The 22,055-nt window shown below is 36.3% G+C and overlaps 3 protein-coding genes and 1 pseudogene across 4 annotated transcripts; 3 read left to right on the top strand and 1 right to left on the bottom strand.

Moving 5' to 3' along the window:
* Positions 1-6,551: 6,551 nt before the first annotated feature.
* On the top strand, positions 6,552-8,371 carry LOC120132982 (10 kDa chaperonin 2, chloroplastic-like). 2 transcript variants are annotated; one of them, XM_039149654.1, is made up of 7 exons: positions 6,552-6,682; positions 6,776-6,834; positions 6,958-7,008; positions 7,631-7,696; positions 7,776-7,823; positions 7,910-7,939; positions 8,162-8,369. In XM_039149654.1, the coding sequence occupies exons 1-7, from the start codon at positions 6,598-6,600 to the stop codon at positions 8,228-8,230; spliced, it is 408 nt and encodes a 135-aa protein (XP_039005585.1). In that variant the 5' UTR covers positions 6,552-6,597; the 3' UTR covers positions 8,231-8,369. The 2 variants fall into 2 exon arrangements, with proteins under 2 accessions (XP_039005585.1, XP_039005584.1); XM_039149653.1 differs by having other exon boundaries at positions 6,553-6,682; positions 6,773-6,834; positions 8,162-8,371.
* Positions 8,372-10,112: 1,741 nt separating this feature from the next.
* On the top strand, positions 10,113-11,662 carry LOC120132980 (annotated as a pseudogene).
* Positions 11,663-16,753: 5,091 nt separating this feature from the next.
* On the top strand, positions 16,754-18,554 carry LOC120132981 (phenylacetaldehyde reductase-like). The gene is made up of 5 exons (XM_039149652.1): positions 16,754-16,932; positions 17,524-17,715; positions 17,815-17,977; positions 18,079-18,265; positions 18,350-18,554. The coding sequence occupies exons 3-5, from the start codon at positions 17,824-17,826 to the stop codon at positions 18,495-18,497; spliced, it is 489 nt and encodes a 162-aa protein (XP_039005583.1). The 5' UTR covers positions 16,754-16,932; positions 17,524-17,715; positions 17,815-17,823; the 3' UTR covers positions 18,498-18,554.
* Positions 18,555-18,991: 437 nt separating this feature from the next.
* LOC120132979 (cation/H(+) antiporter 2-like) lies at positions 18,992-21,506 on the bottom strand. Its single transcript, XM_039149651.1, has 3 exons — positions 21,351-21,506; positions 20,285-21,271; positions 18,992-20,197 (listed from the first exon to the last, which is right to left on the bottom strand). Exons 1-3 carry the CDS (start codon positions 21,504-21,506, stop codon positions 18,992-18,994), a joined length of 2,349 nt encoding a protein of 782 aa, XP_039005582.1.
* Positions 21,507-22,055: the final 549 nt, after the last annotated feature.

Genomic DNA, 22,055 nt, shown 5'->3' with positions numbered 1-22,055 from the left:
AAACTGTCTGGCATGAAATTCAGCCTCGATAGTCAACATGAAGTTTTCTCTCTTCATCTCTTCTATTTTCTTGGAATCTTTAGCCTTTTCCATTTCAAACTCAATTCTTTGGATTTCCAAATTCGAAGGGATATTTCTGATTTGTTCTTCTATCGACCTTGATCCCTCTCCAGATGTTAGAGGTATCTTATCATTTACCCTCTTGATTCTCCAGGCTTCATAATCGGGCGTCAAGATAATATCCGCTCCAACCACTTTAGTCCTGAAAGTCATCCTCCAAGAATCAGTCACATCTTTGATTTTCTTTTTATAATTGCCTTCCTTATAATCAAATTCAGCACCAGTCAACCCATGAGTCACGGGAACAAACTGTCGGGCACCGTATTGTCTCAATACCAAGAAAGGAGCGCATCCCACTCCTCCCCACAGTCCCAGTAATATAATCCGGTCCAAATCTCCACACTTGAACAAGATTTGCGTATGCATCAGCCACGGTGTTCGCCATGCTATGTTTTGACTCTGTAGATTCCGGAAGAAATCAATCCATTGATCTTTCTGAGATACTTCAGGCCACTCCTTCGTAAGGTACTCAGCAACAGGAGAATAATCTTTCAAAAAATGATTATAGTTGACTTTTTCCTCCTTCCAGAAATGGCTTCTGATCCACACAGTAAGCAATTGAGCACAGCCCATAAAACGACCTCCCCCTAACCTTCTACATATATTCAAAGATCGAAAGTTTCAGCAAGAATCGCATGGACTGGATTCACCTCTCTTCCTAACTTCTCAACCAAATCGACTACTGCTAGCTCGATCAGCCCCAAACATTTTGGAAAGATTACCAAACCATATATACCCAAAGCAAATACATCTCTACGCACGTTTTCATCTACGTGTGCTTCAGCTATCTTTTGTAAGTGAGACCACGGCACTCCCTCACTTTCTCCCTTGCGTTGCAAGCGATCATTTACCCATTTGTCGCTTGTGCCCGAGATCTTTGCAAGCTTTGACTTAAAAGAAGGCCCTTTTATCGATCGGGAGTAAACTTTGTCCACTTTAACGCTTGGCAAATTCAACAAAAATTGGTATTCCTCGAGGGTTGGAGTCATGTCCTCTCGGTTGAATGTGAAACAACTATAGGCCGGATTCCAAAACTGTATTATGCTTCGTATGAGAACCGGATCTACCTTCACGTATATCAGATGAAAATATATCTCCATAAGTCTGCTGAAAAGCTTGCCTCTCAATAAGATTCCAACTTTCCCAAATTGTTTTCAATCCCTGAAGCTCATTCTGTTTTAAAGAAGCTGGTGTATAATCAGACAGATCCGACACGTAGTTCCCTGATAGACTATCTCCCTGCTCTTTCTGCTTGGCTTCGGACCAGTTCCTTACATCTGCTGGATTCACTTCTTTGTTTAGGAAACTCCTTTCCATCGTGAAAGTCTTTCCACTTTATCGATACTCACAGATCAATCGCCTTTTCTAATGATATGTCTATGCAGTATGAAAAAAAACAAACAAAACAAACAAAACAGTTAGTCAAAACAATTGTATAAATTTAACATAAAAAGATATGTAAAATGGGAAATAAATCTACTCCATTTATGTATTATCTACTCGAATAATATTCCTCAAAAAGGGGCCTACCCAAACATGCTTTCTACCCTCCTAAATTTATTTAATTAAATTCTAACTGCACCTAAATTCTATTTCACATGCTTTAAAAGAATAAATCTATTCTACACACTCAAAAATAAATAAATAAAATAAAAATAAAAAGGTTAGAGTAGGTTTCTCCATTGTGTACGCCTATTTTGGGTACCTATTGACGGACAGAGGTTCAGTATGACTCTACCTAGTGTGACCGTTCTATGGTTCATTATATGCATGGTTTCGGCTCTTATCAGGAAAAAGGAACTCGAATTGTCATTGATGTCGGTGCCCCCTTGGGCTACCAAACCCTCAATCCTCACCCATTACAGGTTTCAAACGGACCGAGTTCAATTCGAGGGGATTCACTGCCTTATACCCATACGAGGAATAAATTCCTACGAAGGTATAAGGTATGTATCCCATGGGTTATTTGCTAAAACTCATACGAAGAATAAATTCTTACGAGAGTAAAGCAATCACCCTAACTAATTTGGATCGAAGCTCATGTCTAGAGCTCATGTTATGCTAATGAAAGTGATGTGTGTGAGGAGAAACAAACAAACATTTGACTCAAAAACAGGGAAAATAAAAAAAATAACACTCAACGAGAACTAAGAAATATCTGAAAAAAAATGAAAACAATTAAAATGTTAGTATATAAAAATAAAGAGATAAAATAATAAATAAAAATTCAATACATAGATAATAGTTTTACTAAAGATTCGAACTTATAATTTCCACCATAACGACCATATATAAGCGACCGACAGCCTGACTCTCTAGTGGTCCCCAACAGAGTCGCCAAGCTGTCATAACCATTTTTAAGTGAAACAATTAAATATTATTTAAAAAAACGATTACGACTTTATTTTGGAAAATTTGGGTGATTTTGAATTGATTTTTATAAAATTGAAAAAGTCGCCATCGACCTTTGGGTTAGGTAGGTTGAATACCTAAAAACGTCTTTTAAAACAATTTTAAGAAAAATCATTTTTTAAGACAAGATTCGGTCTGCGTTCCCAAAGATTCATTTAAATGGATTCGGGAGTCGGTTACGTGCGGGGAAGGGTAAACACCCCCACAACGCCCAAAATTGGTACTGTGTCGCTTACATATCGTTGTAAATAGTGGAAATTATAAATCGAATATAAAGTTAAAATATGATCTATTTATCGAACATTGATTAATTTGCTTCGAATTAAATAATTAGAGAAAATTCTTTAACCCGAAAAGAAATCTCGAAATTAGCAATCCTCCATCGGGAAAGCTAACTCGACTATTTCTTATCCATAAAGAATATTTCCCTCTTGATAAAATGCGAATCGAATATAAATAAAATTGACGTTTGCATACAACAAAATAAGTTGATTAACTAAAAAATGAATCGAAAATAAAATGAAAAAATTTGGAGTTTACATAAAATAAAGTAAATTGTTACACACATTGCATCATTTAAACAAATTAATTAATAAAATATACTCAATTTATTTCAAGTTCCTATGTCGTTAAAATGCCGTATGGGATTGCACCACTTTGACCAAGTGATACTTTCCACGCTCATTCTACGCATACGTGTTCTTGAAAATAAAAACCAAATACTTCATACATAGATAAAAATATAATATAAAAAATGTAATTGCAAATACAAAAATAAAATATTTACGTTAAATGAAATTAAGAACATTATTTGCATAATACAAATAACCGAATAACAAGTACAATAAAATCATACATAAATGACTAAAATAAAATATTCACAAATGTCAGGGATAAATTCGAACATTAACAAAAATACCTAACATATAAAATCAAGGACTAAAATGAAACTATTACAAACATTGGGGCCAAAGTCAAGTATCCACAAAAATGACATAACATACATTAATAGGACTAAAATAGAAATACATAAACATAATGGACTAAATTAGTAAAAGCAGAAATTAACAGGGCTAAAAAGTAATTACAAAATAACCAGGGCCCAAATCACAAACAACAACTAATACAAACATCAGAAATGTGAATAAGCCATAAATAATACTTAGGACTAGATTGAAATTAAAACAGAAACATGAAGGCTGAATAATAATTAAACCAAAAAGTAAAACAATGACTAAAATAAAAGATTTATAAATGTGGTGGCCAGATTCGAATACCACAGAAAAATACACAATGAACTAAAACAGTGACTAAAATGAAATAATTACAAATATGAGCTCAAAACAAAGTATTTACCCAAAATACAATAATGAACAAATAGGGATCAAAATGAAAAGATATAAAATATCAAGCCACCATTATAATTTAAACAAAACACCATAATAATAAATAAATAAGGACTGGAATGAAATACATGAAATATACATTACTTAAATAAAAATATACTAAAATAGTATGACCAAATTGAAATAATACCATAAAAAAATTAAAACAGACAAGGACTAAATTGCAACGTTAAACAAGATAGGAGCTCAAAGTGAAAGGCCATTAAACTTCCATTCATGAAAGAAAACCGAAGGTTTACAAACTACAAGGACCAAATATAACATTAACCCCTAAAGTCCAGGACACGGGTAAGAGTTTACAAAGGAGCGAGGACTAAATGGGCTATTAACCCCAAAAAACCCAGGCGCTCGGCCTCCCTACGCGACGTCGTTTGACGTCTGATACATAACCCTTTTAAGGGTTATTTTGAAACCCTAAATCATTTGTTAGCTTCCCATTTTCCTCAGCCGTTTGGCTATCCCTCTCCCTTCTGTAATCTCTCATTCCCTCGCTGCCGAAGCAGAACACTCAACCCCGACCACCGTAGAACGGTGGCCACGGGGCCTCACACACTACACAGTTTTCCCCTAAAATCGACCTAAAACTAAACCCCCACTCATAACCCAAACCCGAAACCCCCAAATCCGAAAGGTAAAAAAATTACCTCCAAAGATAGAGCCTAATCACCCCGATGAAGCAATGGTGGTCGGTTATGGGTAAGCTTCGGTTCCTCTCTTTTTCCTTTCTGTTTTTTCTTTTTCTTATTTTCTCTCCTTTTTTCTCTTTTTTTCTGTAAACCCGAATCTTCTCTCTGTATTTTTCTTTTCGTTTTTTTTTCTCTCGTTTGGTTCCCTTGATTTATGTTGAGTATTTGGTGAGATGATGATACCTAGTGTAGGGCATGGCTTTTTCTGATTTGGTGGGATAGAAATCTCGAATATTTAGGGATTTATTGGTATTTTAATTTGGAGTTTAGATTTTGTGAGATTTGAACTGTATATGATATATTTTCTTGATTGGTTTTGCTGTAGATGACAATAGTGAAACAGTTGGGGTCAGACCGGAACAGTGATGGTGGCGGCGTCAGAGGAAGATGGAAAAGCCAAGAGGCGGCTGGTGGCTGAGCTGTTAGGGCTCAGAACTAGGGTTAGGGTTTCAGACCTAAATGGCCTTTGATCTGGACCATTGGATGGGTCCAGATCAGACGGTCTTGATGGTGCGGCGCTGAGGCAGAGAAGGGGTAACCCTAGCGGGTTTGGGTCGATTGCTGGGCCGCAGGTCTGGGTTGGTAGTTGGGCTTGATGTACCTGCTGGGCTTCGGGATTAGGCCTGCTGAGTTGGATAGCTAGTGGGCTCCAAATTTGGTCTTATAGTGGCCTACAAAAATGTAACCTGTATAATAATAATAATAATAATAATAATAATAATAAATAAAAAATAAATAAATATAAAAGACCCGGACAAAAACGGGTGTCTACAACATGTTTTCAAAATGGTCGAATTCCACATACAATTAAATGACAACTTGAATATGAGTTTTCGTGATAAATGGGATTCAGAGACCTTTTGTGAATGTTTATGGAAGTGTTTTTGGTTCAAAATTTCGTTGAAGCTTAAAAATAATCTCAAATAACTCATTTTCAGTTAAATTTTTACGTTTGAAACTTGATTATCGACTCAAACCGAGAAGCCAAAAAATAATGTTTCAGCGTTAGAAACGCTCATTTGAAGAAGTATTTCCAAACGAAGCCTCAGCCAACATTTTTATTGCTCTTTAGTGGTTTGAAGGAGAATATATATTAATTTTAAACTAGCTATAATTCATATTAAGGTACATTTGATATTTAATTAGAGTTTAAGGTCGTATGAAATTTTCAATTTTTTTAAAAATGTTGTGAAATGTTTTGTATTAAAAAAATGACTAATGACTATTCTAAACCTATGATCAACTTTTTAAAAATTTAATGCATTCGAAATATGATAAAACGATTTTGATAAATAACATGCATCATAATTAAAAAAAATGAAAGATTCAATTAAATCAGTTTTTATATACTAAAATAACAATATAATATAATTTAGGTAAAAATGCATCAGAGGTCCCTATACTTTAGAAAAATCAATGTATATTCGTATTATTTTCTCTCTCAATGTGATCCTCAAAATCAGAAGATAAACCTAATATGACCCTTTGACCAATTTTTTTAGTCGTTGACCGTTACGGTACTGACGTGACAGTTCACTGTACTGACGTGTCAGCTCAAGGTACTGACGTGACAGTTTATGATGGTTGATAACATGACAGATGAACTAAATTGATAATTCAAACATGTCAAATGAAATGTCACGTCAGTACAGTGAACTGCTAGCATCGTAATGATCAACGACGAGTCGTTGTTCAAATGACCACATTAAATTTATTTTCTGAATTGAAGGACTACATTAAAAAAGAAGTATAAGGAATATCTCATTAATTTTTTTAAAAATACAAATACCTTTGATATCTTTTTACCGTTTCATTTTCAAATTCACTTTCTGTTCGCAAAACATCCCTAGAACTCCAACGTTTTGAGGATTAGCCATTGGGCCTATAAACGTAAAACCCAGTGCAGCATACGAGGGCTTTGGTTACAAATTACCACATCTAACAGACGAAATTAGTGCTTCTTAATCTTATCCATGGCGTCCACATTTCTCTCAGCAGCACAAACCTTTACGCTGAGCAAGCCTACAATCCCTTCTCTTTCCACTCACAATCTTCCCGGTTAGTTCGCTTTGCCCCTTCTTTTCTTATAGACTTATAAATTGCTTTTGTTTCTTCTAACCACTATCATTTTTATTGTGGGCTACCCAGCAGGGTCTCGAAGAAATTCTCTTAGAATCAAAGCGGTTGCAAGTAAATGGGAACCCACCAAGGTATTTATCCTTTTGATCCCATTATCCCACTTACACAAAGACACTTCTATTTGAATTTATAAACCCCCAGATTGTTTTTTGAAATGCTGATTGTTATCCTAAATGTACATCTGGTTTTTACAGGTTGTTCCACAAGCTGATAGAGTTCTTATCCGTCTCCAGGAGTTGCCCGAGGTATATCCATTTGTTTGATTTTCAGGTTTTTAGTTCCCAGTTTGTGTTATTCAAAGTATGTTGGAATGTAGCAATATGTATGTATGGGTGTCTTTTGGTCTCCATCTTGTTCCCTTAAATGCAACCTTTAGACTTGTTTGTTCTCTGAATTCAGGAAATCAGAACTGAGTATTATAAGTTGGTTCATCTTATTGACATGCTAGTCAAAGAAAATACCATCACCGATTGTATACATTGCTGGGGAATTGGAATGGAAAGGGGAACTAACTATCTTATTGGCGGACGCATGAATTTATGCTGAGGGGTGTGAAATTAAGAAGTTAAATTAGAAATTTAGGGGATGTAAAATTAGATTATTAATAGAAAATACAAAGAAAATATCTAAACTTTATGGGAATTTAAAATTTTAACAGGGTGTAACCATACCCCGAGCACCCCTCCGTCCATCTCCATCCTGGATGAATGCATGATGCTTGGCTGTCATGTATAAATTTGTAAATCATTAGCTCTCTTAAACATAGTCTATATTGTCTGATAATCCTTTGTGATGAAATGCAATTCCCCACATGCATACCATGTTGTAAATTATCATGCTGATTGATCAACCGTTTTGTACAGATAGAAATCAGCTGGTGGAGTATTGTTGCCCAAATCAGCTGTCAAATTTGAGAGGTACCTGATGGGGGAGGTATGATCACAGTCCCTCCATAGCTTTTTCCTCCCAACTTTAGAATGAACGTTTGTTAATTCTATCATTTACACTTCAGATAGTTTCTGTTGGTGCTGAAGTAGGACAAGTGGAGACTGGAAAGAAGGTAATAAATTTGGATCCCTGCCTGCATTTTCAATTTATGACATCATTCTCCTAATACCTTCTAAGAGAACGCCATTCTTTTTACAGGTTCTTTTCTCTGACATAAGTGCTTATGAGGTTAGTTATCGTCCCTTTGTCCATCGCTTGAGCTAATTGTTTTTACAGGTTCTATTAGCTATTTAACATTATGGTGACTCTGTTAACGGCGAAAAATGTTTTTAGGCACTGAATCATCTGCTGCATTATCTTTTCACTAATGGCTGTGGCTTTTATTTGCGTTGGTTAACATGAGAATGGATTTTTTTTCAAAAGTTGATTGTATGACTGGCTTGCTTGCAGGTGGATTTGGGAACCAATACGAAGCACGTCTTCTGCAAAGAGAGTGACTTGTTGGCTGCAGTTGAATGAAGTTTCCAGTCTTTGATTTAGAGGAATAATCCACTTTGATGGTTCTTCATGGTGTCAATTTTTCCTTTTTGGTATGTATTTCATAACTGAATAGCTCGCCATTTTGTTCATGATTTCATGCTATTGGTACATTTCATGTCCTTGGCTTTTATTGAAGATGAGAAGAATCCACAATTCTTTGATATTTTGGATGTACTATTTTGAGATAAAAGAGATGAATTCGATGTTGGAGGATAATAGCACAATCAGAACAATGAAACTTGGAAGGTACGAAAGCACGACGCTGAGTCTAAAACGTTTATTGCAAGCTCAAAACGTGCACAGAGAATAAGTACTTATTTCTTTTAACTTAGAAAGGAAGAACTCTATTCTCTTTCCCTGGTCCATCTTCTCTAGTCAGCTGGATCTCAACCGATCAGTGACTTTTCGTTCAAATCAGAAAAAGTGAATCCATTAAATGTTCATACATCTCACTGTTTGAATCCATTAAGGGTGCGTTTGATTCACAGAATGTAAGATTATCAGTGGAAATGTAAGATCACCAGAGAATAAGATTACTGAGAATGTTGTATTTTGTGTTTGGTTAGTTTAGCAGGAATGCAAGACTACCGTGTTTGGTTAAAGGAATAAAAGATTATTGTAATGTATATTTGACCAAATTGTTCTTATTATATATTTATTTTTTTAACAAGTTGAAAATATTTATATATTTTCTTTAAAATATTTAAATTCATTTAATTTTTTTTTACAAAATTGAAAATATAAAAAGTTTTAATGAATAGTAAAATTTTATTTTAACCCCCTGGATTTCATATAAAATTTTAATTATAGTTTTTTTTGTAAATCTAAAATAGTTTAAGGATATATTTGTAATTTAACATTCGTAGAATTTTTATTATTCAATGACAAAAGAATGATATTTTTTTTTAAAATTTAAGGGTATTTTAATCCAAAAATATCGTAATACAACAATACTTAAGGAAAGGAAGTAATGACATTCTCGGTAATATATCAAAAAAATTCACTATTGGTAATCTTACATTACGGGAATGAGATTCCCATACTAACCAAACGGAGAATGTAGATTCCATTCCCATGGGAATTACATTTCCCCAACCAAACACCCCTAAATGTTCATATTTCTCACTGTTTAAATGTTTGAACGATTTAATAAAACAATACCCTATAATTTGGAGAGCATTTATATACTTTACCCTAAATTATTTTTACCATTCGATCTGATAAGTGATTATTTTCCTCACAATTAGAACAAAGCAAATGCCAGTGGGATGGACTTCCCATTTCTCATCTCTAGCATTTTGTTCAGTGTTGTTTAACCATGACGAATTGACTCTACATCCTAGTAGGAAACCGTTGGTGTCCTCTGCAATTTTGTTTTAATTTAAAAATTAAAAAAAATGAATACACATTGTGTGATAGGGCATAAGTAGGGATATGTACAGATTACATTTGGTTTTTAACTAGGGTAAATTACGTGTTTAATACAAAATATTAGTTTTGATTTTTTATTACCTAAACTTTCAATATTTTTAAAACCATACCTCATGCTTAGTTTTTGTTTCATTTTAGTAACGCCGTTAAAAATTAATAGACAGACTCGTCGATCGTTGCATCCGTTGATCAATGAAGTCCAAACTTTTTTACCCACATCATTTCGACTGTGATTTCGGCCACCGTTTCACCGAAAATATCTCAATTCCCTAAATCAACGATAAACTCTTCGATTTCTTCAATCTCCGATATCTGTCAATCGTCCAATGGACTTGAAATGGACTATGTTGCATAGGCGGTTGGCTCCAACCACTCCTCCCCAAGGAAACATCTTTCGTTTTTATTCTCTTTGTTTCTGTTTATTCTCAAGAGTCTCACTTCGTCTTCTTCCTTCGATTCAAATTTCAACGCTCCAATCAACCTCGGCACCATGAAGGGTAAGTATGCCCTTTCTTTCTATTTTACCTCTTCTTTACTTTACTGGGTTCTTCTCGGAATCGAAAAATGAATGGTTACCGATTGTTTTCATCACTCTGACCTGATAAGTTCCCCTTTCAAGTCATGCTACTGGGTTCCCTTTGTTTTTCCCTGGTGATTCGCGATTAGATGATTCTTTGGAAATAAACATTTTTGCTTTTAGTTTTTTGTTTGCTTACTGTATTGTTTTCCAGATTCTTATTGAAATTTGTTGATTAAAATTTTTAAGATTACTATGTTTGACAAGGTTTTTAGATTTCTGATTAAAATTTTCACTTTTCACAGTGAATGTTTTCGATTGCTTGTTAACACATTGAGTTATATTCAATTACAGATGATCGAGAACCGTTTCTGATCATGGATGAAAATTTAGTGGATCAATCTCCATTTCTTAAACTCGGGCGCTGGCAATGGTGGCTTATGGTGGCCGTCAGTATTTTGTTCATTGTTGTAGGCCAAGCTGCTTCAGTTCTTCTGGGGAGATTTTATTATGTTCAAGGTGGAAATAGTGAATGGATGGCTACTATTGTGCAAGCTGCTGGGTTTCCAATCCTTTTCATCCCTTTATTTCTTCTTCATCCATCTCAGAAACTCGAAACTTCGACTTCACCTTCCATCAAAGTTGTTGCTTTTATCTATGATGTTCTTGGATTACTTGTAGCTGGTGACAATATGATGTACTCCGTTGGGCTGTTGTTCCTGTCAGCCTCCACTTATTCCCTCATTTGTTCTACCCAGTTAGCTTTCAATGCGGTTTTTTCCTACTTCTTTAATTCGCAGAAGATACTGCTTTAATCCTTAACTCCGTGGGATTCCTCTCGTTGTCGGCTGCTCTGATTGCGGTGAACGAAGATTCGGAAGTACCGTCAAGCGTTTCCAAGGGAAGTATCTCCTCGGCTTCCTATGCACCCTAGGAGCTTCAGCTGTTTACTCCTTTTACTCTCCCTTATGCAACTTTCATTTGACAAGGTGTTGAGGAAGGAAACATTTAGTGTGGTATTGGAGATGCAGATTTATACATCGCTCGTGGCGACCTGCGTTTCGACCGCGGGCCTGTTTGCGAGCGGGGAGTGGAAGGGGTTGCAGCAAGAGATGGATGGCTTCGACAGCGGGAGAGTTTCGTATGTGCTGACTTTGGTTTGGACGGCCATAAGTCGGCAAGTATGCGCTGTCGGTGTGGTGGGGCTGATTTTCAAGGTGTCGTCGTTGTTCTCCAATATAATCAGCACCCTGTCGTTGGTGACCACACCTCTAGCTGCTCTGATAGTTTTCCATGACAAGATGAATGCGGTGAAGGTAATTGCTATACTTATGGCACTATGTGGTTTTTGCTCTTACATTTTTCAGAATTATCTAGATGATGCAAAGGCAAGGAAAATCGGATCACACTCACTTACTGATAACATTGAGGAACCCCATCATGTATAGTAAACACATACATCGGTCTGCCATGGAACATGGATTTGGTAGTCTTTTATCACTTACATTCTTCTGATTTACGTGCGCTGGCAATGGCGTTGATAATAATTCAGAAGAAAATTTGTAATTACGACTCTATGAAGGATGGGGAGAGCAGGGAAGCACATGGAAATTGTCGGATGATATTTTCAACACTCATTAAATAACAACAATTAGGGAGTTATTAATTTATTCTTGTGTTTTTATTTACAGTTAAACGTAATAATAAATAAAAAATAAATAATTTAAAATTGAATTTAGATTAAATTCAAGGATAAAACACACAAGTAGTTCCTTAGGGTGCGTTTGGTTCACGGAATGTAAGATTACCAGTGGGAATAAAATATTACTAAGGAATAGGATTACTGAGAATGTTGTATTTTGTGTTTGGTTGGTTTAGCAGGAATGTAAGATTACCGTGTTTGGTTAAATGAATAAAAGATTATTTGAATGTATATTTGACCAAATTGTCCTTATTATATATTTATTTTTTTAACAAGTTGGAAAATATTTATATATATATATTTTAAAAAATTAAATTCATAAAATTTTTATAATTTTTTTACAAAATTGAAAATATAAAAAGTTTAATGAAAGGGTAAAATTTTATTTTAACCCTTGAATTTCATATAAAATTTTAATTATAGACTTTTTTTGTAAATCTAAAATAGTTTAAGGATAAATTTGTAATTTAACATTCGTAAACTTTTTATTATTCAATGACAGAATAAGATTATTTTTGAAAGAACAAAATTTAAGGTCATTTTAGTCCAAAACGTCGATAATCTAACAATACCTAAGAAAAGGGAGGTAATGACATTTCCGGTAATATACCCAAAAATTCACTATTAGTAATGAAAGACTACCGGGAATGACATTCCCGGCCAACCAAACGGAGGAACGTGGATTCCATTCCCATGAAAATCTCACATTCCTCCAACCAAACACACCCTTAGTATAATATATTGTTTTGTTCATTCTCTCGGCTATTAAAAATTAAAAAATAATCTCTTGACAATAGAGTTGTTTTGTTGAGTCCATTGACTATTAAAAGTTATAAAATGATCACTCATTATGTTCCAAACTCGTACTTTGTTTAAAAATTAATGACAGTCTGAGCTGGAAGTTAACCTTCTGAATGAGATATGATATAATTTGATCTCATAATCTCAAACGACTATCATATCTCAGTCAGCATGTTAACGTCCAACTCATACTATTGTTATTATTTAACTAAAAAGGACGAGTTCGGAACATAATGACTAGTCGAGTAACCATTTTATAACTTTTAATAGTAAAGGACTAAACAAAACAACTTTCTTTAGTCAAGAGACTATTCTGTAACTTTTAATAATCATGACTTAACAAAATAACATTATGTAATCAGAGGACAAGTTATATACTTTACCCTAAATTTCGAAGATAAAAATGTTGTTTGTCTCTAAATTATTTATTAATATATATATATATATATAAATGATAAATTAATATAATATTCATAATTTAATTCAGTCATGTAAAGAAATACAATTTCAAATTTTATATATGGAATTCATATCTTTTCATTTTTTATAAAAATAATATTTAAACGTTAATCTAATTTATCACGTAAGATAAAAGTAGGGTTTATGTGACACGTTTTGATAAGATTCGAAAATAATAATCTCTTTTATAAGTAATACCAAGAGTAAGAAGCATCTGTCCATACATTTTCCTCTCATTTTACATAAAATGTTTGTAGTGGTATTTTCATGATCACTGTGTCTCAAATGTCAACGGTTAGAGTTGACTCTACCAAAATCAGCAATCTTCTTCGACCTATTTGCACAAAATCCCGCCGCAGTGGCCAAGTGGGGCTTCATTGGCGGCCTACTTTCGCTTGTATAAGTCATCTCAGGCGACAATCCGCCCTTTAGGTTCCACTGCCGGTTCGGACTCGCCCTCACCAGCGGGCTCAAGCAAAACGCCATTCCCGATTTGTTCCTCGCCCCGGTTCTAGCTTTCCTACCTGCCGTCGGTGTCCTCTTCCACCGTGGGGAAACCTCCGGAGAGCTTTCCGGTGGCGATCGGTCACACTCTCCTCCCGAATTCGCTTGGATCGCAGGCGACATTCCTCGATCTATGCATGATTTCTGATCACTACGGCCGAATTGGCTACAATATTCTACGCGAGATGTCCTTGAAGATTGCTGATTTCTTCGACCAGCTGTAAAAATCGCCGAGAACCAAGACGGGGAAGATGACGACGAGAAGGATTGCTCATTGCACGGCTCCCGATGACGGTGAACCCTGGGATCCGAATTGAATCCCTCGGATCTCGTGCCGAACAGATTCGAAAAGAGAGAGAACCTGTGTTTCTTCTTGAAAGACGTGGAGGCGGCATCAAAATCGGAGGTGGTGCTCGTGGTGAGGCCCACCTGAGGAGTAGCGTAGAATCGCTGGTGGTGGATCCACGTTGCACCGTCACCGTCAGATTTCCGCCAACTAACGTAAGGAGAAACAGACCGAGGGAAAACCAGTGGCGGTGGCTCATGCTTCCGACGATCCTCTGCCACGACAGCGGCGGCAGCACGCTCGAATTTAGTTTGGGCGGCGATGAGGGAGAGGAGACGCTCCCGAAGACAGGTGGCGCAGACGCCGACGCGGCTACTTAAGTCGGTAAGATGTTTCTTGCACCTCATTTACTGGCTGTTCCGTATGTGAAAAGCTTGGTTGGGTGTAAGGTAATTATATGGGATCATACCCATTTAGTCTTCTTGTCATTTACTGTGAGTAGGTGCGTGAGGCTGAGGCAGTGCTTGAAATGAGTCCACGCTGTGCATTTACTTTCTCATTTATGGATGCCAACGGTTTTGTCAAACCACATCACACACAGCACGAGCTTTGTGAAGCTTAAAAACCGCCAGCAAACCAACTATGACTCACTGCACAAGCTTTGTGTCTGTGCCACCAAATCACTTTTTAAACTTGGATTTATTTCAGCAATGCTGACCTTTTCTCTATACCATTTTGTCTAATCCTATATTAATTAGGCTGAACGTAATCATTAGCTATTCCATTATTTGACCATAAGATTACTTGCTCCCCCCCCCCTCTCATGCTCCCTTCTTCAACCGGAAGTATACACGTCACTCAAGTCCTCATAATTTATCTTTTGATTTTATTCTTAGGCCGATGAGTTGGATAAATTTGATAGTGAGATGTTAGATTTCTGATTATTCGGAGTAAGGATGTTCATAATTTGGTTAAAATCTAATTAATCGATTAAATTGAAATTTTGATCGGTTAATCAACCAATTAATTTTAGGTTCGTTCGGTTAACGGTTAATGTTGTGTTTTTTTCATACTTCGGCTACGGTTAATTTGATCTGAAATCAGTTAATTAACTGAATTAATCGAAATTATTAAAATTTTAATATATAATATATATTATTTAGCTTTAGGGGTGTTTAAACTTCAGTTTTAACCGAATTAACCTAATAACCAAAACTATTAAATATTTAATATGTGATATATATATTCTTTATAAATTTCATTTAATTCGGTTAACTGACCAATTAATCGAATTTAGTTCGGTTCGGTTAACAGTTAAAGAGAGAAAAAATTCAATTATTGAAATTTGGGTAATTTAGTTCGGTCGGTTAACGAATTAACGGTTTGGACACCCCATATTTATGATTACAAGATATATATTACTTAGAATTTTAATAAGTGAAACTATTGATTCGGAGGTATCTCAAGGGACAAAGAATTGATCGTTTCGGAAGATATCCTCTGGGGGTATAGCATGTGTCATGTCCACAAACATTTGAAGTTGAGATAAAGTCTAGTTCATCTGGAACTATTGTATTTTTGTCAAGTTTTGAAATGCACAGTGGCTATTGATATATTTTTGTAGCATATTACGCTTACTGAATAATGAATGAAACTTACAAAAAAAAAAACAACAAAATAAGTTATAATATTTAGTGACTAGGAGACAAGTGTTGTACCTCCCCTAGATATCTTCTAGAAGTTACACCCCCGCTATCATTCCTTTGCCTATCGAGCGATGAGGCCTCTAGGAGTTTGACATCTCCACAACTTGCATCTACATAATCTATCAAAGCCAAATCCTCTTTGAGAGACATACTTATGTGATTATACATCTTATGAAAAATCATTATGAGATCCTGGATTTAACATAAATACTTCAAGTGACTATAAAAAATTTCAATTAAAGCTAAGAGAGGATGAAATTTTCACCTTCGTTGAGTTCTCTCCCTCAATTTTCACAAACCAAATCGATGTTAGGTTAAATTACATGTTTAAACCTAAATTATTAGTTTTAGTCCCCAATTTTTATTTTTTGAAACGGACCAAAACTTATAGTTTAGGTACTAAATATATTAAATTTTTAATGGTGGGTATTAAATTGAAATAAAAAAACTAAACTTTAGATATGATTTAAAAAAAATAAAAATTTAGGTACTAAAATAAACTAAAATTGATTGTCTAAATACTAAATACGTAATTTACCTTCGATGTTATTTATAGCGTTATAATTATAGAAAGAAAAAACATATGTTACACGAAGACGACGAATTGGAGAGATTAAAGGTAAAGAGATTAAGCATAATGAATATTTAATTATAATATTTATAACAAATTAATCATTTTTAATGTGATATTTGTATCTTTTATCTAATTTAATATTTAAATTCATTTTTGTCCTTTCAAAAAAAATATTTATTTTATTTCTAATCGGATATATGAAATAGTTTTCTTTCGACATGGTACTGTATAAATTCAGGGTCTCCCCTAAAGTCATACACCATAAATCATAAAGAAAAATATCAAAAACCTAAAGGGATATTGCTCCAACGCGGCTGCCGACAAGAGATGAATGCAAGCGGAATGGTGGTATGCGTGACCGGAGCGTCTGGTTACTTAGCTTCATGGGCGGTTAAGCTCTTACTACAAAAGTGGATACACCGTTAGGGCCACTGTTCGCGACCCGTTTGCAGTCTTCGTCTTCCCCGTCTGATCATATCAGTTTCATTTCAGTTTCGATATCGAAATACACAATGTCCGAACATGAAACAGGTGATCCGAAGAAGACACAACACTTGGTTTCGCTGGATGGAGCTAAGGAAAGACTCCATTTGTTCACAGCAGAGTTGTTGGACGAAGGATGCTTCGACTCCATCGTGGATGGATGCCAAGGTGTTTTTCATACTGCCTCGGCGGTTATCTTTTCAGCTACCCATCCACAGGTTCATCCTTCCATTTTTGTACTTCTTCGGTTACAAAATAACAAGCAACTTTACACCGTACAAAGAATAAAAAAAACATGCAACACATACACATAAGGACAAAAAGAAATAGGCATAATGCCAAAAATAACCCCCAATTTTTATCAAAATATTCATTTTGCCCCTATTCTATTTTTTGGAACACTTTAGCCCAACATCTCATTTTAGGGCAAAAAAAACCCATAATATTTAATAGAATAATCATTTTGTCCTTTATTCTTATTTCCCTTATTCTTATTTTCTATGGCATTTTAACCCCAATATTTTATTTTAAGTTACAAAAGACTCCCATTTTAGAGTGTTAATCGTGTGTTCACTAATTGTTTTCATCAATAGAGAAAGATTTTTAAATGACCATTATGATAAAAGTTGAGGGTTATTTTTAGCATTATGCCAAAGAAATAAATATTTATTTCTTTTTTTTATAGAAAAAAGCACTTTTAAACTAATTAAATTTTAGATTTTAATATAATTATTGATATTAAATTAATTAATTAATTATATCGAATTAGTAAATAAATATAATAGTTGAATTTTATTTCCCATTTTCAGAGGGAATTAATTGATCCAGCAATAAAGGGTACACTTAATGTTCTGAAATCATGTGCCGAAGTTGCTTCCATCAAGAGAGTTGTAATAACTGCTTCCATCGTCTCGGTTGTGTACAATGAAAAACCTTTTACTCCCGAGACGGTGGTCGACGAGACTTAGTTTTCAGATCCACATTTTTGTCAGAAAAACAAGGTTTCTTCATTTTCTGCTGCTTTTCATAATGCATGTTATGAGGAAAAAAGGTGTTCAGATCAGACGACTAAAGGAAGTATAAATTTTTACTTCTTCCAGCATTGGCATATGGCCTCGAAAACTCTAGCCGAGGAAGCAGCCTGGAAATTTGCAAAAGCAAATGGGATCGACTTGGTTGTTCTTAATCCTGGATTTATGTTCGGTCCTCTTTTACAGCCTGCCCTAAACGCCACTTCGGATGTGGTTATAGGCTTCACAAAAGGTACCCTTTTCAATGGTAACATAGCTGTTGATGGTAAACACTTTTCCTGGTCGAGAGTCGTGGTCGATAATTATATGAGATGGGGGCTTTCTCTCTTACAGGAGAAAACACTTTTCCTAGTTCAACTTATTGGCTTGTTGATGTTCGGGACGTTGCATATGCGCGTATTCAAGCATTTGAGGTTCCTTCAGCTGCCGGTAGATATTGCCTAGTGCAACAAGTTGCTCCGTTTCAGGAGATTCTGAAGACCTTGAATCAACTTTATCCTACTTTGGGCCTTCAATCAAAGTAAGCAAAACTGAGTTATCTTGCTGTTTATGCCATCAGTTGCCAAATGGTAATAAAAGTGGTGTCTTGTTTAATTCATGGCAGATGTGAAGAAGATGGCAAGCCTGTTGAGCGTATCTTCAAGGTATCCCAGGAGAAAGCAAGAAGTTTGGGTGTCAGCTTCATTCCTTGGGAATTGGGTCTGAGGGAAATTATCGAAAGCTTGAAGGAGAAAGGCTTCTTAAGCATCTGAAATTGTTATAACTTCATTTTAATGCTTCATCTTGCTGTGAACATGTTGTTTCTACTATGTACTGAATTTCAAGCATTTGGGTCTTTACTTCTGTTTTTGTTTATCCGGTTGAACCAAATGTTATATATAATAAATGAATTCAGTACTGTGTATGGTTGATAATGTTAAGTTTGCTTTCTGAAAGTGAATAACCATCTTGTTTTCATCCATGGGAAAGCAACACTAATGGCTAATTCAATCGCCTTTACTTCAAAAAAAAAAAAAAACTTGGATCATTTTTGTATATTAAACAGTACCTTTGATTATCTATATTTCTGAAGGAATTGAAGCCGTTTTCCCAAGTGCCTAGCAGTTCGACTATAACTATCTATCTGCATTTAGGCTAAAGGAGCAGAACCTTTGGCAAGAGCTAGCATGGCAGCTATTATACAAATAGTTTACATGGGTGCATTGCCAGTAGCAGCGACAGTTTTAGCAGCAACAGTAACCGTTCACTATGGAGCGATGAAGTTCTCGCTGGTCACGGAGTGTCGATGTCGTTGGATGACCAAGAGGGAGCCCTTCATATTCATTTCTGCAGATGCCAAGAGATCGCCGATGGAGCCAAGCTCCGGACACTCCTCCCAATCGCTTAAACCAGTCGTCAAGGGGCAATTCCTTCTTCCTCCTTTGCCTACTATCACCAATGAGTACATTTCATCCATTATCTCTCTTAGAGCCGCTAATGTCTCTGCCACATTGCTCACATGCTTCTCAACCAGACTGGCTTTACCCTGAGCGACAAATCGGTTATAAAATGTGTCGACAAAGGCGTTGTCGATCTCATTCTCTGCCCCGGCGGTCGATATTGCCATGATCACCTCCTCATCCTTTTGTGAAGCATTGTTAATCCAAGAATTGTGTCTTGTATTGGTTTGTATGAAGCGGAACACTGTTAGATTAACTTGACTGTGCATCAACATTCTCTTGCTGCATGCTAAAGCCTCACGATCATCAGGGCCGCCGAAGAAGAACGTCGCTATGTTTTGCACAGTGGGAGAGCCGTGTGGTTGCTGGAATCCAGTCTGTCCACGGTCGATAAAGATTCCGACCGAACATGGTGCATCTCGGATAACCTTGTGGTTTATAGTCCTTATTTCCTCCATGCTGTTTTCCATTTTCCCATCAATTCTTTGGTGCTTATGGAACGGAAGGAATATAATAGACACACGCAAATCCTTAGCACATTCGCATACATCTTGGTCTATGCTTAGAAGGGACGATACAATCTTTGACTGGTGGACCAAGATTTTGGTTTCGGAAATGAAGGGGTCGAGAGCGTCGCTGATCTCGATGACATCGTTTCCACCATAGTCTTCCTCGTCGCTGTATTGATCGCCGTCTTCCAGTTGATGGTACATCAATTTGCTTCTCCTTTTCTTAGGAAGCTCCACCAGGTGCACCAGGTAGGGCTTGATTGGCGCGTTCCTACAGCCGCTCAATGCTGAGATTAGGCTAACGTGCCCTGAAACATGGCGTGGGATGTATACACAAGCCAGTACACGAAGCTCGCTCTCCGGATTAAGTATTTCTAGCGTGGTTGGATGATGAGAAAAACACTCGTCTCTGTTCAACAAAATCGCAACCATCGGTGCTATGATCAATGTGTTGAGAATCACGACGCTGACAAACAAATCGTGAATGTCTCCTTCCCACAGCTTCTGCAACAATCAAGCAACAGAAAATCAGCTATCAAATGCATATACTATGATGAACAAGGTGAAAGTAGAGAGAATCGGGAACTTTACACCGTGTACAGGAGGAGTGTTGATGAGTATAAGGTCGTAATTGCCTTTCATGTTGAGTAATAAAGAAAGGATGAGAGACTCGTTCCTCGGGATCTTGAGGTAATAACAAGCGGCGAGTGTGCCGGCGATTCGCGTGCCGGCACAGAGGACGATGATGATGGTGGCAAGAACAACAGTCAGTTTATTGAAGACACTGCTTATATTGAACTGGAATCCGGCGTAGCCGAAGTAGACCGGAAGAATGAATGTATTGACGGCGTAAGTAATTTTATGAAGCAATGTCCGATACGTTTTGCATTCCCTAGGGAACGTGAGGCCTACCAGGAAACAACATGTTATCGATGTGAAGCCAGTGTTTTCCAAGAACGCAGACGCACTCGTAAGAAGGAACATGATGATGAAGATTTCACTGTTGGTGACAAATCTATTATGTCGGTTCCTCTTGTTGAAAAACAAGGACAAATACTTGTTGACAAAGATGACTGCCACGGTAACAAAAGTGCCAAGCATTGCAGTCTTGAATTGAAAGGAGGACGTGAAGGCCGTTACTGTAGATACGATCACCACGCAGAACATCTCGTTAAGGAGGGAAGCGTATATTGCCAGCCGGCCTAAATCAGCGGTGTCGGACTTGGTTTCTGCAATCATCCGAAGGACTACCGGAGAGGCCGAATTTGCCAAGACGGTAAAAATGAGAAGGTAGAACGTGAGGCGGTTTTCAACCACTCTGAACACCTTGATAAGCAACCACAAGAGAGGTCCGGCAAAGATGAAGGACAAGAAGAAACCCCCTCCGGCAACGATACTCACAACACGAAAATTGCGCTTCAAATAAGGAATATCAGTTTCCAACCCGATGGAGAACATGAACAGCATCCGACACAAGAAAGAGAAGAACATGTAGTATTCTGCAGAAGAAGCCTGGATGAAGAAATCCTTAACTTTGCTTATCCGAGACAACAATGTCGGGCCGACAACAACACCAGCCTGCATGTACACAACAACTACATCATTCACATATTATACATATAACATATACATATGTAAATGGAGTTGAATGGCTCACCAGAAGTTGTGCAAAAGGACCAGGTTGCCCCAAGGGTTTCAAGAGGATGTGAAAGATATGAGAAGTGACGAGGATGCAGGAGACCTGGAAGCTGCTTGTGACCCAAGGGTTGAACGAGTCACCTGATTGACACATTAAATTCTCTGTTCCTTCCATCTTGTTTTTGATCTTTTGTTTACCACAACAACAATGGCTGCTGCTCTACCAGGTTGAACACAGAGGTTTCAAGGAACAAGAAAGAAAGAAAGTCAGGCTGATTCTCTTCTCTTCTCCAACCCAACCCTCTCTCTTTCTGTCTCCTTGTTCCGGAAGATTTGGTCATATAAAAGCGGAGGTCTGTTTAACTTTGCTTTTTATATATCGGAGATTTTGTACAACCATATCATATACACAACACCTAACTCATCATTCATCCTATAAATAGATTCACAATAACAAATTATACGTGCATGTGAGTTAATAAAAGATTACATGAAAACCACGCACGTTCATGTCAACGGTCTAAACTTTTCCAATTTTGTAACATGATCGTTATACAAACACAACAATAAACTAAACATATTACTTCTAATTTGATCAATCAGATATATCCGAACAAGACATGTTACATTCAATAATAATTTTTTTTTAAAACTTTTTGTGGTATTTTTAAAACAATAAAAAGACAAAAATAACAAATCAACACAAGTATTAAATCATTCCTCA

This window comes from Hibiscus syriacus, unplaced genomic scaffold (genome assembly GCF_006381635.1).
Source record: "Hibiscus syriacus cultivar Baekdansim isolate YM2019G1 unplaced genomic scaffold, ASM638163v2 tig00110570_pilon, whole genome shotgun sequence".
In the NCBI taxonomy this organism is placed as follows: domain Eukaryota; kingdom Viridiplantae; phylum Streptophyta; class Magnoliopsida; order Malvales; family Malvaceae; genus Hibiscus; species Hibiscus syriacus.
This window is presented reverse-complemented; position numbering and strand designations above follow the sequence as displayed.